Source organism: Manis javanica, chromosome 8 (genome assembly GCF_040802235.1).
Source record: "Manis javanica isolate MJ-LG chromosome 8, MJ_LKY, whole genome shotgun sequence".
NCBI classification, from domain to species: domain Eukaryota; kingdom Metazoa; phylum Chordata; class Mammalia; order Pholidota; family Manidae; genus Manis; species Manis javanica.
Window position 1 is genome coordinate 279,377 of NC_133163.1, and position 13,965 is coordinate 293,341.

Sequence of the window (13,965 nt, forward strand, 5' to 3'; positions counted from 1 at the left end):
ACCACAAAAGTTAATGGTCCCAGAGTTGCTGCAACTCCTATGAAGTGGCTTTTAGAGAGTCTAGCCTGTTGTTCTAAGTAGGTTCCCCATTTGGTCAGGGTGGGTGTCTGCACAGCCCCAGTCTGGGGAGCTGTGGACCAGGATCACACCCACCCCTCAATCGGAAGGGCAGTAACCACCTGTACTGCTTGCATTTCCGTGACTCCTTCAGGAGCCAGTAAGGCCGCATACACACTGCCAGCTCTTTTTCCAAGAATGAATAGAGAATCTCAGTTCCATTTTACAACTAAGGCTAAAATTATTGGGGCTTTGTGGGCCCTGTGCTTCTACCATAATCCCCACCTGTACCCATCCATGCTGGCAGACACCGTCAGCAGGAAGGTGTGGAGGGGTCAGAGACTCACAGCATCTGGGCCTCAGCCACTGCTCCTTTTGTTTCAGCAAAAGCCTTTTCTATCTCTGGTGCCCAGTCCCATGTTTCCCCTCACATTATAATGGATGCAGTGCCTTCACCAGCATGGCTAAGTGAGAAATAAACATTCCCCAATACCCAAATAGACTTACGTATGTTTGTAGCTGCCTAACATTTTCTGGGGGGTTACTCTTGTATTTTATCAATCACTGCTTCAGGTAGTACTTTTGTCTCACCCAACCAGACACACCCAAGAACTTGACAGAGTAACCAGGTCCCGGCACCTTGTCTTTGCTGACGGCCCATCCCCACCCCTGGAGGGCCTGGTGCAAACTGCAAGCAGCAGCTTCTAGATCTGGGAGAGAATCAGAAGTCAACATTCTGTCATCTACATAAAGGAACACTTGAACCGAGGGTGGAGGGGACCAGGTGGCCAGGCCACTAGCTACCAAACCATGACACAAGTAGGACTGTCAAGTATCCTTGCAGGAGGAGAGTGACTGTCCACTGCCGGCCCTCCCACATGAAGGCAAACTGATCCTGGCTTTCTGGGCAATGTCAGTGGAAAAGAAGGCACTAGCCAGATGCAACAGAAAGCGGTAAGTCCCCAACGTCACAGTCAGTGTCTCCGTCAGCTCAGTAACGTGCGGTACTGCAGAGTGCAGCGGGGAGTCACGTTATTTAGTTTCCGACAGTCCACTGTCCTTGTCCAGGTGGCGTCAGGCTTCTTCACAGGCCACACGGGTGAATTATAAGGGCCGTGTGCCAGGCGGATGATGTGTACCTCCTCCAAGAGCCTCCTGCATCCACTAGTGCCAACACCTGCTGTCCATTGTGTGGGGACCAGTGAATGGCAAGCTTGACAAATAGCCTCCGGTGTCCGGTGTCTCCATAGGCTGGGCGCCTCAGCTCCACGCCTAGTGGGGGAAGAAGTCAGTGTGCCAGGCACGGGTCCCTGGTCCGCCACAGCGCTTGCCCGCTCCTGCTTCGGGCGCTGGGCAATAGTGTTGGTCTGGACGCAACGGCTCCCAAGGTCCCATCAGGACCGCTGAGGGCTGCCCACCAAGCTCTCATGAGCCAAGGCAGCAGCCAAAGGCCAGCGCACCCCGTCTGCGGCTCACTTCCAGCGGTCCTACCGCGGCCGTCTTCTTTTTTCCTTGTGCAGCTTCACCGCGGTAGTTCTCACTTTGGTCGCCTGAGGTCGCTTTACTTCCATGTCTCCCAAGTGAGCGAACGTGGACACTGCTTTGTATTCTGACAGCTGTCTTCTCGCAGTCACAACAGCCAGGCAGGCCCAGATTAACACAGAAGCTGCCTACACTGTTTGGCCAAATTCTGCAATTCCATGGCCGTGTATGTCGTTAGTCGGGTAGCAATCGCGGGGCCACCTGGCTGGGCCCATCCCATGGGTTCCTGCATCTCCACGCGTTGCCGCACTGCAGGGTGAGCGTGTAAAGCCAATGATGCTGTGCCGCCCTCCGGGCTTCCGGCCGGTGACGACTACGGGGCAGGACTCACCGATCTCTGTAACGCACATTCGGCGGTGCCAGCCGCAGCCCCAAGTGCCCCTCCTCCTGTGGGAGACTGCTCTCGCCGCTGCAACTCCACAGTTTCATGAGGGGCATGGCGGATGCCCACCAGGAACATCCACACCACTCGCCCAGCCGACTGCCAGGGGGCCAGAGGAACTAGGGGCTCTAGAGTCTCCACGGCCATCAATACAGTGTCTGCGGTCAGCTATACACCCTCCCAATCCTCGGCACTGCCCAAGCGGTCACGTACGATGCCTCTGGGTACCAAACAGAGGATGGGAGCCACATCCCCTCCACACACACCTCCGTGTCCAAGGAAGCGGAGAGAGTGCTGCCCTTGCAACCACCTACCTCTTTCTGCTCACAGCGTCAAGTGTTGGGGTCTGGGGGGAGCCTTTGAGGTTTCGGGGCACCGCGAAGAGCAAAGAAGGCAGCGGGAGTCGCCATGGAGGGCGCTCAAGCAGGTCACTTTGTTCTGCATCGAGCTGTACTTCTTATGCTGCTACAGTGCTAGTTCATGGATACATAAGCGTGGAAGATGCACACGCGTGTGGCCTTCGTGGCCAGATGTCTGTCCTTCAAGGCCCTTATCTAGCTCCTTTCCCATGGGTAAAACATGCTGTACTTTCAGGTTTCTCAAGGCCAGACTTATCCAGCTCCATGCAAGGCCAGACATATTCGGGCTAAAGCAGCAGACAGCTGTTCTCATAGAACACTAGGGAAAATGGGGGGCTGGGTTATTCCCTACAATGATCCATCAACAGCCTGAGTCTACAGGAAGTATGTTCATATGTCAGCAAGCGAGAATAATAGCAAAGGAATACTAATAATGCAATTGTCCAGAGGTTAGTTCAGAATCCGGGTGGAAGCTGTCTACTCCACAAGGTCATGACTCAGTTATGAAACAGATGCATCAGCCTTGTGGGTCCAAAAATCAGAGGCTTCTAAGGATCCGTGAGATTCCTCAGCTGGCAGGCTCCTTCAGAGCAGCCTTCCGGTTGTTGGAATTATACATTGATTCTTCAGCGGATGCTATCAGGTGAAAACTGTAACTACCTCAAAATGTGCACTTTGACTCCTAATGGCCAATATGCTGTGTTCAGAGGCGGGGCCTCGGGGAGCAGTCAGGTCAGGAGGGAGAGCCCCACGAATGGAATCAGGGCCCTTGTGAAACTGCACTAAGAAGGCTCCCATGACCCCTCCCTCAATGTGAGGTCACAGGAGGTACAGCCCCCCAGGGACGATGTTCTCCCAGTCACCAAGCTGCTGGCACCCGATCCCAGGAGCCAAAGCCCCACAACTCTGAGAAATAAATTCCTGCTCTTCATGAGCCACCCAGTCTGTGGGTCATCATCACAGCAGCCAGAGCAGAGGGTGACCCTGGTGAGCCGGGAGCCGGACACACTCTCCGGGTTTCCCCATCAGCGCTGCTACTTAACACTCCCGATGAAACCCCTTCAGTGAGGTTGGAGGATGACCTCCGATGCTCCTCCCAGGGCCTCCAGGTTCTCAAATGGGATCCACACACCCCCTCATGGCTCTGACGGGGGGAGAGGACTGATCGCTGACAAATCCCCGAGACCTCCTCCAGGCAGACCCTCAGGGAAGGGCTCTCCTGACCTGTGTTCTGGGGCGGGAGGGGATTCCTCCCTGCTCTGGGCCCACCATCGTGTGATGCCACCTATGGGGTGAATAATACTGAACAGGGTTGTGTTTCACAGAATCGTACTGGGGACCCTGCATCGAAGGAGGAATTTGGGGGCAGGGGACATGCTCCATGGAGCAGAACTATGAGGGTCACAGCCCAGAGCGTTTCCACTGGGTCCTACTGTTTTATTATGAAGACATAATGCCCTCCACACACATGAACAATCCAGTGTGATAAGAGCAGATTATGCTGCAAATGCCACAGGAAACAGATGTTATCTGCAGAAGGGAACTTGGGGACCCTGAGAGTCAATAGTCACACCAAATCAGGGAAGGGACAGCTGTCCTGTTTTGACATCTTCAGCTTCAAGACTAAACTTAGGACCTTCCCCAGGCCTGAGACACTTTCTCTCTCTGCCAGAGGTTCCCTGTCCTCATGGGATTTGTGGGGCATCAGGTGTGTCCCAGGCTTCCACCAGACACACAGACCAGGAGAGAGGAGATGGGGGTCCCGCAGGGACCTGGCAGGTGCAGCCCTGGGAAATCAGGGAGTCTGATGCTGCACCAGATGCCAGGCTGGAGGCCCATGGACAGGGGATCAGAGAGGAGGTGACCAGCAGGGTGGAGCCCCAAAGGTGGACAGAAGTGAGTCCCTCATGGTGGCCAGGAGTCCTGCAGAAGCCAGGCACCCCTCACGAGCTGGACTCACTCACCTGCCCCGGCTGCCCCTCCCCTCAGGTGCTCCGACAGAGCAGCCTCCCCAGAGTCAGCTGAAGGGGAGCTGCCCCACCCTCACCCTCAGGGGTCTCCCCCCAGGCCTGGGTTTCAGGGGACACAAGGCTGCTGTGTACTGACTGGGCCAAGAAGGGACAGGGCCCCATGTGTATTTGAGGGACACCATGTCCCACTCTCCCTGGGCATCTGCAGGGTCCCAGGTGCTGCAGGAACAAACACACAGGCATGAACGTCCTAATCTGTGCTCTGGAAGGTTCACTGTGGTTCTCATGGAGAGGGGAAGTCACTGTCCCCAGGCCTAGAGTTAGTGTGGGGTCACTGCCCATGTGCTAGACACAGGGAGGGGCAAGTCTGAAGTCAGGAAGAACACCACCTTCTCTCTCTGTGTGTGTGTGTGTGTGTGCGCGTGTGTGTATGTGTGTGTGTCTTCTGGATTGGAGGCAAGCAATGGGTTATCTATGACGTCCATTTGTTCACATATATTCAGATGGTATCTTGTCCAGAGGAGCCTAATGGCCCTGAGGGTCCAGACTCACCTTGGTGTGGACTGTCAGGGCCTCCAGCAGCTCCAGAGAAAGTGTTCCCTGGGTGGCATGAAGTCCCCCCTGGTCTCTGCGCAGAGCATGTGGGTTTAGTATGGTCCCCTCACTGTCTAAGGAGACCATGTCAGGGCACGTGGTGTCTGAACGAGCACCTGAGGGAGGACACAGCCACTTACACGGGACTAGAGGTGCTGAGGGAAATGGCCTGGGGAACCAGACAGGCCGTGCCCTGTAGGATGGGGGCTGGGCTGCAGGGGGCGCTGCTCCCCAGGACAGGACTGCAGCCCTGGAGCAGGTGCAGGGAGTGAGACGCCCTTCCCTCCTGGGGCCTGGCACTGACTTCCTAAGGTATTTAAATACAATTTAAAGATGCACACAGACAGCTGCTGTGAGTTATAAATACCCTCTTCTTGAAGAAGTGTTTACCTAACGTGATAAGGCAATGGAGAGCCACCCGCAATGCAGGCATTTCCAGGGTTTCTGCAACTCTGAGTAGGAAGAACTGCAGGACGTGGAGGGATTATTAACTGACTGGTGCAGCACTGACAGACAATGTGATCCCAGGAGTAAGACACTAAGATTTCAGAACCCAGCACAGGGTCAGGGGGTCTCCGTGCCATTCAAGGTGGGCTCACAGGGAATAGGAACTTTGGAGGGGCTTGTCCCCCAGTGTAAGGAGCCTTGTCTACACTGAGCTCAGGGATGTGAGGGGACACATATCTGCAAACAAGGACTGGGATTCTTGCTCCTCAAACCCCATGGACTCTTGGTGCACTACCTGTTGATTCTCAGGTAGGACACATCCTTCCCTATAAAGTATTCTGCCTCATGAATATGCAAATGAGCTGGGGTACACCAGGTTAAAGATGGGCATCTCTGTGCCCTGAGAGCATCACCCCAGGAGTGCACCCTACAGAGCACCGCCCCTCACCATGGACTGGAGCTGGAGAGTCCTCTTCCTCCTGACACTGGCTGCAGGTGAGGGGCTCCCCTGTCTCTGGGCTGAGGAGGGGACAGGGCCAGTCACAGGCATGTCAGTACCTCCCATGTCCTCCCGCAGGTGTCCACTCCCAGGCCCAGCTGGTGCAGTCTGGGGCTGAGCTGAAGAAGCCGGGGACGTCCGTGAAGGTCTCCTGCAAGGCGTCCGGATACACCTTCACCAGCTACTATATGAGCTGGGTGCGGCAGGTCCCTGGACAAGGGCTCGAGTGGATAGGATGGATCTACCCTAGCAGTGGAGGCACAAACTATGCACAGAAGTTCCAGGGCCGAGTCACCATGACCAGGGACACGTCCACGAGCACAGCCTTCATGGAGCTGAGCAGTCTGAGGGCTGAGGACACGGCCATGTATTACTGTGCGAGAGACACAGCGTGAGAACCCACATCCTGAGGGTGTCAGAAACCCTGAGGGACAGAGGGTGTGCTGGGCTGAGGAGGGACAGGGGACGATGACTTCCTTACTCCCTCGAACCAGATCAGGAAGGAGACAAAGCATAAAGATCTCACAGCACAGCACTTAGAAGAATTAAAAACAAATAACAAAAGAAAACAAATGTAGCAGTTCTTTCTTGCCACTTGAATCTGTGGGAAGCCCAACGAATGACTCAGAGTAACTCAAATCTCTCCCGGAGCTCTCACTCTTCACCTCCAGTGATTTTGTAGGAAACCAGGACATTGGCAGAGAAATTTTTCTACACACAGGAAGAAATCAGGTTCAAGAAATATATACCCTAAATCCTATAACTCACAGAAAACTCAGGTTTCACCTGAAACTCAATTTTCCCATAGATGTTGGGGACAGCCCACAGTCCATCAAACCCTGGAACCTATCATCAAACTGAAAATAGAGGACTGTGGCCTGGATTTCTTAGTTGGCACTTGTGTGGCTTTCTCCACCATCTGCCAAGGGACCTGTCTGTCCACATCACCTCTCATGGTATCTGCACTCTTGGGGCCTCAGGGCACCACTACCATGGATTGGAGCGGACACCGTGCAGGGCAGGGCACCCACAGGAGCTTCACGTGACACCCAGTCTGATCGGGAAACATGGAGATTGCTGGGAAAGGAGACTCCCCCTGAGGGTTACTGTGGGTCAGGGGGAAGGGTGAGGGTCCTGCTCCCAGGAGGGCTTCTGTGGATTCCACATCCCACCAGCATCCACGGAGGGGAGCTGTGCTTTCTACCACATTTCCTTGTGTGGGCAGGGGGAGGGGGATGAGCCTTGGGGTGTCAGCAGCCAGACCTCAAAACAGAGCCTGAGGATGTATTAAACTGAAAAGTATAAAATATAGGGGGAGATAAGAGGTCACTATGGGGAGACAACAACCTGGGTCTGCTGAATATAGAGGAAAGTTCATAAGAAAGCAAGGAATTATAATAACAAAATAATGCACATAATGGAATTAGCAAGGGGTGTGACCCAGTCTCAGGAGGAAGCCGTCTATTACTCAGGGTCATGAGCTTGTTCTCAAGGTCCTGTGTCAGCCGTGTACATTCAAAGGTCAGAGGCCTCGGATCCCTCAGCCTGAGGGGCTCTGCTGCAGCAGACGTCCAGGTGTTTGGAATGTAAATGTGATGCTTTAGTTACTGATATGGGCTGAAGGTTTGGGTCCCCAAGAATTTCACATGTTGAAACCTCATGCCCACTGTGATGGGGTAGGAGCCGGGGCCTCTGGGGGCACTGAGGTCAGGAGGTGGAGCCTCAGGGACGGGGTCAGCGCCCTCATGAAGCAGCACTGAGGAGGGTTCCCTGCCCCTTCCTCCATTGGGGCCACAGGAGGGAAAGCCCCCCAGGGAGGATGTTCTCCCCTGTCCCCCAACCTGCTGGCACCTGATCCCAGATTCCCAGACCCCACAGCCATGAGGAATAAATTCCTGTTGTTCAGAAGCCACCCAGGCCGTGGACCTTCATTACAGCACCCAGAGGAGAGGAAGACACTGTGAGCTGTGAACCCAAACCCTGACTCTCTGGTGTTGTGCAGCGAAGTTTGTTGTCAGAGTTCTTGTTAAAAATCCCTTCAGTGTGATTCAAGGATGATCTTATCTGATGTTTCTCCCAATAGATAAACAGGTTGCCTCCCATAGGAGTCTGGGGAAAGATGGAGTGGGAGGCAGCCGTCACCTGTTGGTGACGTGAGCAGGTACAGTACATGAAATCTGTTAGATATTTTGCAGTGTCCGAATGCCTGAGGGTCAATTACGCAATGGGAGGAAACATGTCTAAGTGCGCAGTCGTCCCAGGGACCTTATCACAGGGGTCAGGGGTGTGTCTGCAGAGAGAGGATACTGATTCCCTCGTGCCCAGTGGGAACACCTTAGCACATGAAAGTTTGGATAATTTTACTAAACAATATTATTTTTCCAACATTCCTTGAAAGCTGTGGATGTGGGGAGAGTGGCATTTGAGAGGTAATGACACCTTGCAGGGCTGGTGCATGATGAGGCTGGAAGGTGTGCACCTCTGTTACTGGAAATAGCAGCAGGTCCACCACACGCTGGAAACGTGAACTCAAGCAGTGAATTAGGGACTTGAAGGGATGTAGGCTTCTGACAAGGAGTCGCTTCAGGACAAGGAGAAAACACACAACAAATAAAACACAGTCAAATCCATGGCAGGTGGATGCTGGACAAACTCCATGCATGTGTCGGATGTCCCTTGAGGACCGGGTGCTGGCCATGTCACTCCAGACAGATTGCCCAGGTCTTTGATGTTCCTGGTGTCACACGACCAGGAATGACCTCTGATGTCTTTGTAAAGTGTCCTCAAAAGTATTGGATTTAGGAACCAGTTTGTCCACACCATGTAGTGCAGAGAAACAGAGGCATTTATCTAACATTCACTGGAAGTCCTCTGGCGCCACCACGGAGCTGTGAGATTGCAGATTCTCCACATGGGAAGACACCATTCTCTTTATCAACTCAATGTCTGTGTCACCTTCAGGGGCTCTGACCCCCACCCAGCATGCACCTGACAACATGGTTTGGAGAAGGGACAGGGGAAAGGAGGGGATTTCCCCAAAGTGAGCTTCTGAAGAACCAGTGGTGTGACCCTAGACCCAGAGCTGTCCCATGTGCACAGGGACAGGTGCCTGGGGGGAAGTGAGCCTGCACCAGGGAGGCGGACCTATGTTCATGTACAGCAGGAGCCATCAGATCCTATACTGGGGTATTTGCCTGATCCGGTGGTTTTCCAATAAGTGGCTCAGAGAACTGAGGTTCTTGTCATCACTGAGGGTTTCTGTTAACTTGTGTCCATCTCATTAGAGATCAGCCTCCAGGTTATCAGGAACCAGATTCCCTTAACCTGACCTTAATTACTCCCAAAGGTATATGGACACTTAGTGAAAATTTTTCTTGTCAAATTTGAGTTTCTTCTTTATTTCCAGTGGTGGCAACAGAGCTTCCAAGAACACGTGGATAATATAACCAAAATAAACAAATCTGGTGACAGTGAATTTTCATTGATTCAGCAGCAGAAACTCACCTGAAGCAAACACACCCCACCAGCAGCACCATCTCTCTGGACACATTGTCACACGGTTGCTCACCGAGTCCCACAGGCTCTGGTCTGCAGACGTGAGGCCCCCCTGTGCTGAGACGAGACTCTGCTCCCAGTCCATCCTCTGAGCCCTCTCCAGGGGATGTAAGGCCTCAGAGGGAGGGTCCATCTCCCCTGCATGAGAGCCACCTGTCCCTCTAAGTCACCCCAGGTCATGGTGGCTGATTCCTCTCAGTGTGCTCATCACTGGGGACCTTCAATGGCATCTGTTTTACAGGTTACATTATGTCCTTTTAATGCAAAAGACCCTTTGGTCTTTATTTTTCTTCCATTTTCGTCTTCCTAGTATTGTAACATGACCTGGTGTCCAGCCTCAATCACCATGAATAATGCCCACAAATGCCACCAGCACCTCAGAGCCCCACATCCCTGTTTCTCCCTTCCTGCAGCTGAGCTACACTTGAAACCCACCAGCACCCCATGAGCAAAGGCACACCTACCCTACTGTCGCCTCTGTGAGTACATGAACCCTGTCCGTCCAGGTGCCCCCACCTCCTGGAGGCAGGATGGGCCCTTCATGTATGTCTGTCCCATTCAGGCCCTGAGAGCACCTGGACACTTACAGACTCACATGGAAGTGGCGGTGGGGGCCTCTTCCCTGCAGCCCAGAGCAGCTCTGCCCACATTCCCAGGTCTGAAAGTGGTTCCCAGTGTCCCTCATGACCACCGGAGGTATCTCAGGGCTCTGGGGCACTGAGCAAACCCAGGGGTGCTCAGGATACACCAGGTGCTCACGACACCCTGGGACACGCAGGATGCACTAGGGGATGTCGGGACTCCAGGGGGCGCTGAGCACCCACAGCACACACAGCAGCCCCAGGAGCGGGTGCCCAGGGAGGCTGCTTCCTGCCAGAGTCTGTGGTTTCCCCTGCATCTAACCGTTTCCCATGGAAACGCTCTCTGCTCCTCATGCCTCGGGAACTGGGCATTTCTGGCTGAGGAATCTTTGTTGTGATGTGTAGTCACTTTATCACGTGCACCAAATATAGGGGGTCACCTATGGAGGCAGCAATCGGTGCAGGGGTCCCAAAGCAGAGGCTCGAAGATGCTAAGAATACTGGGGGGGAGTTTACCAATCAGACACAGGACAGAAATCTTACTTAACCACCGAGGGCATTCTGAGGATTGGGGTGACACCCAAAGCATCAAGTCTGGGGCCTGTGGCCTGAGGACCTGGTGGGAGTGACATCTGACCCTCCTCCTCAGACAGTGTCTGGGTCAGGCTCTCTGAGCCCTGCTCGCATTGTCCCACTTTCTGTGAATTAGTGCCTTTCTTTGCTAAACTGTGTGGCCACATCTCTGTCTCCTGCTCCCTGATGTGGCTTCAGGGGTGAACCTGGCGCTCAGCTGTGACCTAGGCTGGGGAGCCCCCAGCACCATAAAAGGCCGATGGGATGTCCACACCACCCTTGCCCAGGACGTGCCTGCTCCCTCCACACGTGGACCCCGGGGAAAGGCAGTGGGTGTTAGAGGCCCAGGAGGAGGCTGGGTCAGTACCTGGGATGTGGGTGCGGGTCCCGTGAGGCTCAGCTGTCCTGCAGAGCCCACCCTCCCTGTGGGGTTGGAGGGTGGGGAAGGGTGGTGACTGATGGCTTAGGTCTGGGACGTGGGGCAGGCTGGGCACCCCCGCCCCTCAGGGCAGCACTGTCCCTCTTGAGCCGCAGCAAAGGCGTCTGTCCCCTGAGCACATCGTGTCCCTCAGTCCTGCTCTGACCAAAGCTGGGACACCCCGGTTTGCTAGGACAAAACCCGAGTCTCGGGGCACTGAGGAGATGGACGTCATGACATCTGCAGACACCCTTACAGGGACTGCAGGTGATTGTTGGAGAGAAGAACTGCAGGGGACACGCCAGCCAGGTGGCCCAGCTCTGAGCACGGCTGTGGTCAGTTTATATGACACCTGCCCATAGAAGCAGGTCTCTAGCAATCACTAGGTTGTCTTTGCCTTTTATTCCCTTTCCCCTAAAGCAGCCATAAGGACTCTATTTAACTGGCCTGGATTATTAACTTGGGCAGCAGCTTTGTGCAGGAAGAAGGGAGGGTGCGGGGCAGTGCTGAGAGGAGGCAGCTCCCGCAGCTCCTCTGACCCAGAGGGACGGGCAGAGGCTGTGGAGGGAGGGGGTTTCTGACACTGTCCTGCAGTCCAGGGAAGGTCCCAGAAGTCCACTGGGGTGTCTTTGGCCAAAGTGTCCCTCCAGAGACCCCCTCCATCTCCCAGATCCTGCAGTCACTCCCAGAGACAGATGGCAGCACTGATGGCTTCAGCAGGAGCAGAGGGTGGGTGTCTGGGCATCGCTGTGGGGAGCGTGCCCAGTGTGCCCCACCAGGAGCCACGTGCAGGGAAGCCTCAGACCAGTGCAGCATCCATGGGTTTATTTCAGAAAAAATGGGTTTACTGATCACTTTGATGAAAAACACAGGCAGCCTTGGGGTCTACAAGCATTCATTCCAAATGCCTTATTCCTTCACGTTCCTCAAGCTCACGGTACAGACTTGGTTTCCCCTGAAGAAATTGTGAAAAGTACCCTGATAGCTAGTGGCCCAGGCTCACTGCCCCCTCAGCATTAAAGCTCCCTCTGGGCATCCGTTCATGTGGATTCTCCAAGATGAGGTCACCTGTGAAGCCCAATAAGGATCCTGGTCACCTGGGTGAGGAGGAGGTAAGGGGTCGGGGGGAGGAATCCCAGGGACACGAGGACACGTCCTGGGGGAAGCCTTTCTCCCCTCAGGTTGTAGTGATGCTGGTGCACAGGAACACATATGTCACAGTCATTGATGTAAGTGTAATGACGGGCATTTCTTGTGCGCTGCACCTCTGCAAGGGGAGGTGGGGAACCATGGGTATCAGAGGGGCAGGAGGGCTGGAGGTTAGATATGGACCCAGAAACGTTAGAGCCCTGAGCACATGTGTGTGAGCCTGGCTTCCTCGGTGGTCTAGGTAGGACTGCAATGATGCAAATCCCACATTCCCAGGCTGGAGGGGCCTGAAAATCACAGGGAATGTGGCAGCTCTTCCCTGGACATGAACTTGGGAGCAGGCAGGGACACAGGGAGGAGCACAGGCCCACACCGGGGGGTCATCCCACCAGGCACGGTCTCAGTTAAACCTTCCAGACCCATTTGTAGTCTTTTTGCAATTTTTATATGTAAATAAATGAATATCCATGGCTTCCTATGACACCAGTTTTTGGACAAGTGTACAAAACAAATAACAACATGGGTCACTCATTTCTATGAATACACTAACAGACAATGAAAATTCATATACTTTGGAAGCATTTTAATGTGTTAAGCATCCCTAACACACACCGCTGCTTGGGGGCTCTACCCACTCTGCAGATATCCAGCCCCAGGGTGGCTACAGAGTCAGAGCTCATGCAAATGGGGCCCTCCCTGTGCTGATGAAAAGCAGCCCAGCCCTGACCCTGCAGCTCTGGGAGAGGAGCCGCAGCCCAGGGAGGCCCAGGTGTCCCAAGCCGGTCATCAGGACTCAACACACACGGCTCACCATGGAGTCTGGGCTGAGATGGGTTCTCCTTGCTGCTCTTCTAGGAGGTGATGGATGGGGAACAGGAGACATTGTGTTTGTTCCTGTGTGTGAATCGGGGAAGCAGTGGATGTGTGACAGGTGCCTGACCAGGACGTCTCTGTGTTTGCAGGTGTGCAGTGTGAGGTGCAGCTGGTGGAGTCTGGTGGAGGCTTGGTGCAGCCTGGGGGATCGCTGAGACTCACCTGTGTGGCCTCTGGATACACCTTCAGGAACTATGGCATGAGCTGGGTCCGCCAGGCTCCAGGGAAGGGGCTTCAGTGGGTTACAGGTATTAGTGGTAATGGAAACAGCAAATACTACACTGACTCCGTGAAGGGCCGGTTCGCCATCTCCAGAGACAACGCCAAGAACACGGTGGATCTGCAAATGGACCGCCTGACAGACGAGGACTCAGGCCTGTATTTCTGTGCCAAAGACACAGTGAGGCAAAGTCCTTGAGAGCCCAGACACCAACCTCCCTGGAGGGCACAGGAGGGGCTGGGCTGCAGGGGGTCAGGACACCAGGGGGCGCTGAGGACCCACCGTCGGAGGGACGCAGCCCCAGGAGCAGGTGCACATGGAGGCTCAGGGTGGCTTCCTGTCAGGGTCCAGGCTCCCTCTCCACGTGGCAGCTCCCCCAGGGAACTTGTCTATATTTATAACCCTCTGCTCACTTCTGACATCACACAGGGCAGGTTTCGTTTGCATCCCTAGTGACTGGGGTTCAAGTTCTCACATGCACCAAATTAATCATGTCCCTTAAGGAGGCAGAAATGACCCTCTTGGTCACCAGGATCAGAGTCCCGAGGAAGCTCAGCGTCCCTGGTGGGGGCTCCCAATCAGTGTCAGCGCAGAGCCCGCTGGGGGAGCCCCTGACCAGCACAGGGGGTGTGGGTGTGGCACTAGCCACACAGAGGCTGGGCCAGCGTCGGGTGCTGCAGTCCCTCCCGGGCTCACGTTTGATCCCCTCCTGACCACAGTGCACAGATAAACCTAGGCTCTGACCT

The 13,965-nt window shown here is 54.5% G+C and overlaps 1 gene segment (V, D, J or C); it reads left to right on the forward strand.

The window, feature by feature from the left end:
* Positions 1-5,760: 5,760 nt before the first annotated feature.
* LOC140850665 (immunoglobulin heavy variable 1-2-like) lies at positions 5,761-6,359 on the forward strand. The segment is given in 2 exon segments: positions 5,761-5,846; positions 5,929-6,359. Coding segments are annotated over 2 exon segments (363 nt in total).
* The last annotated feature ends 7,606 nt before the right edge of the window (positions 6,360-13,965 follow it).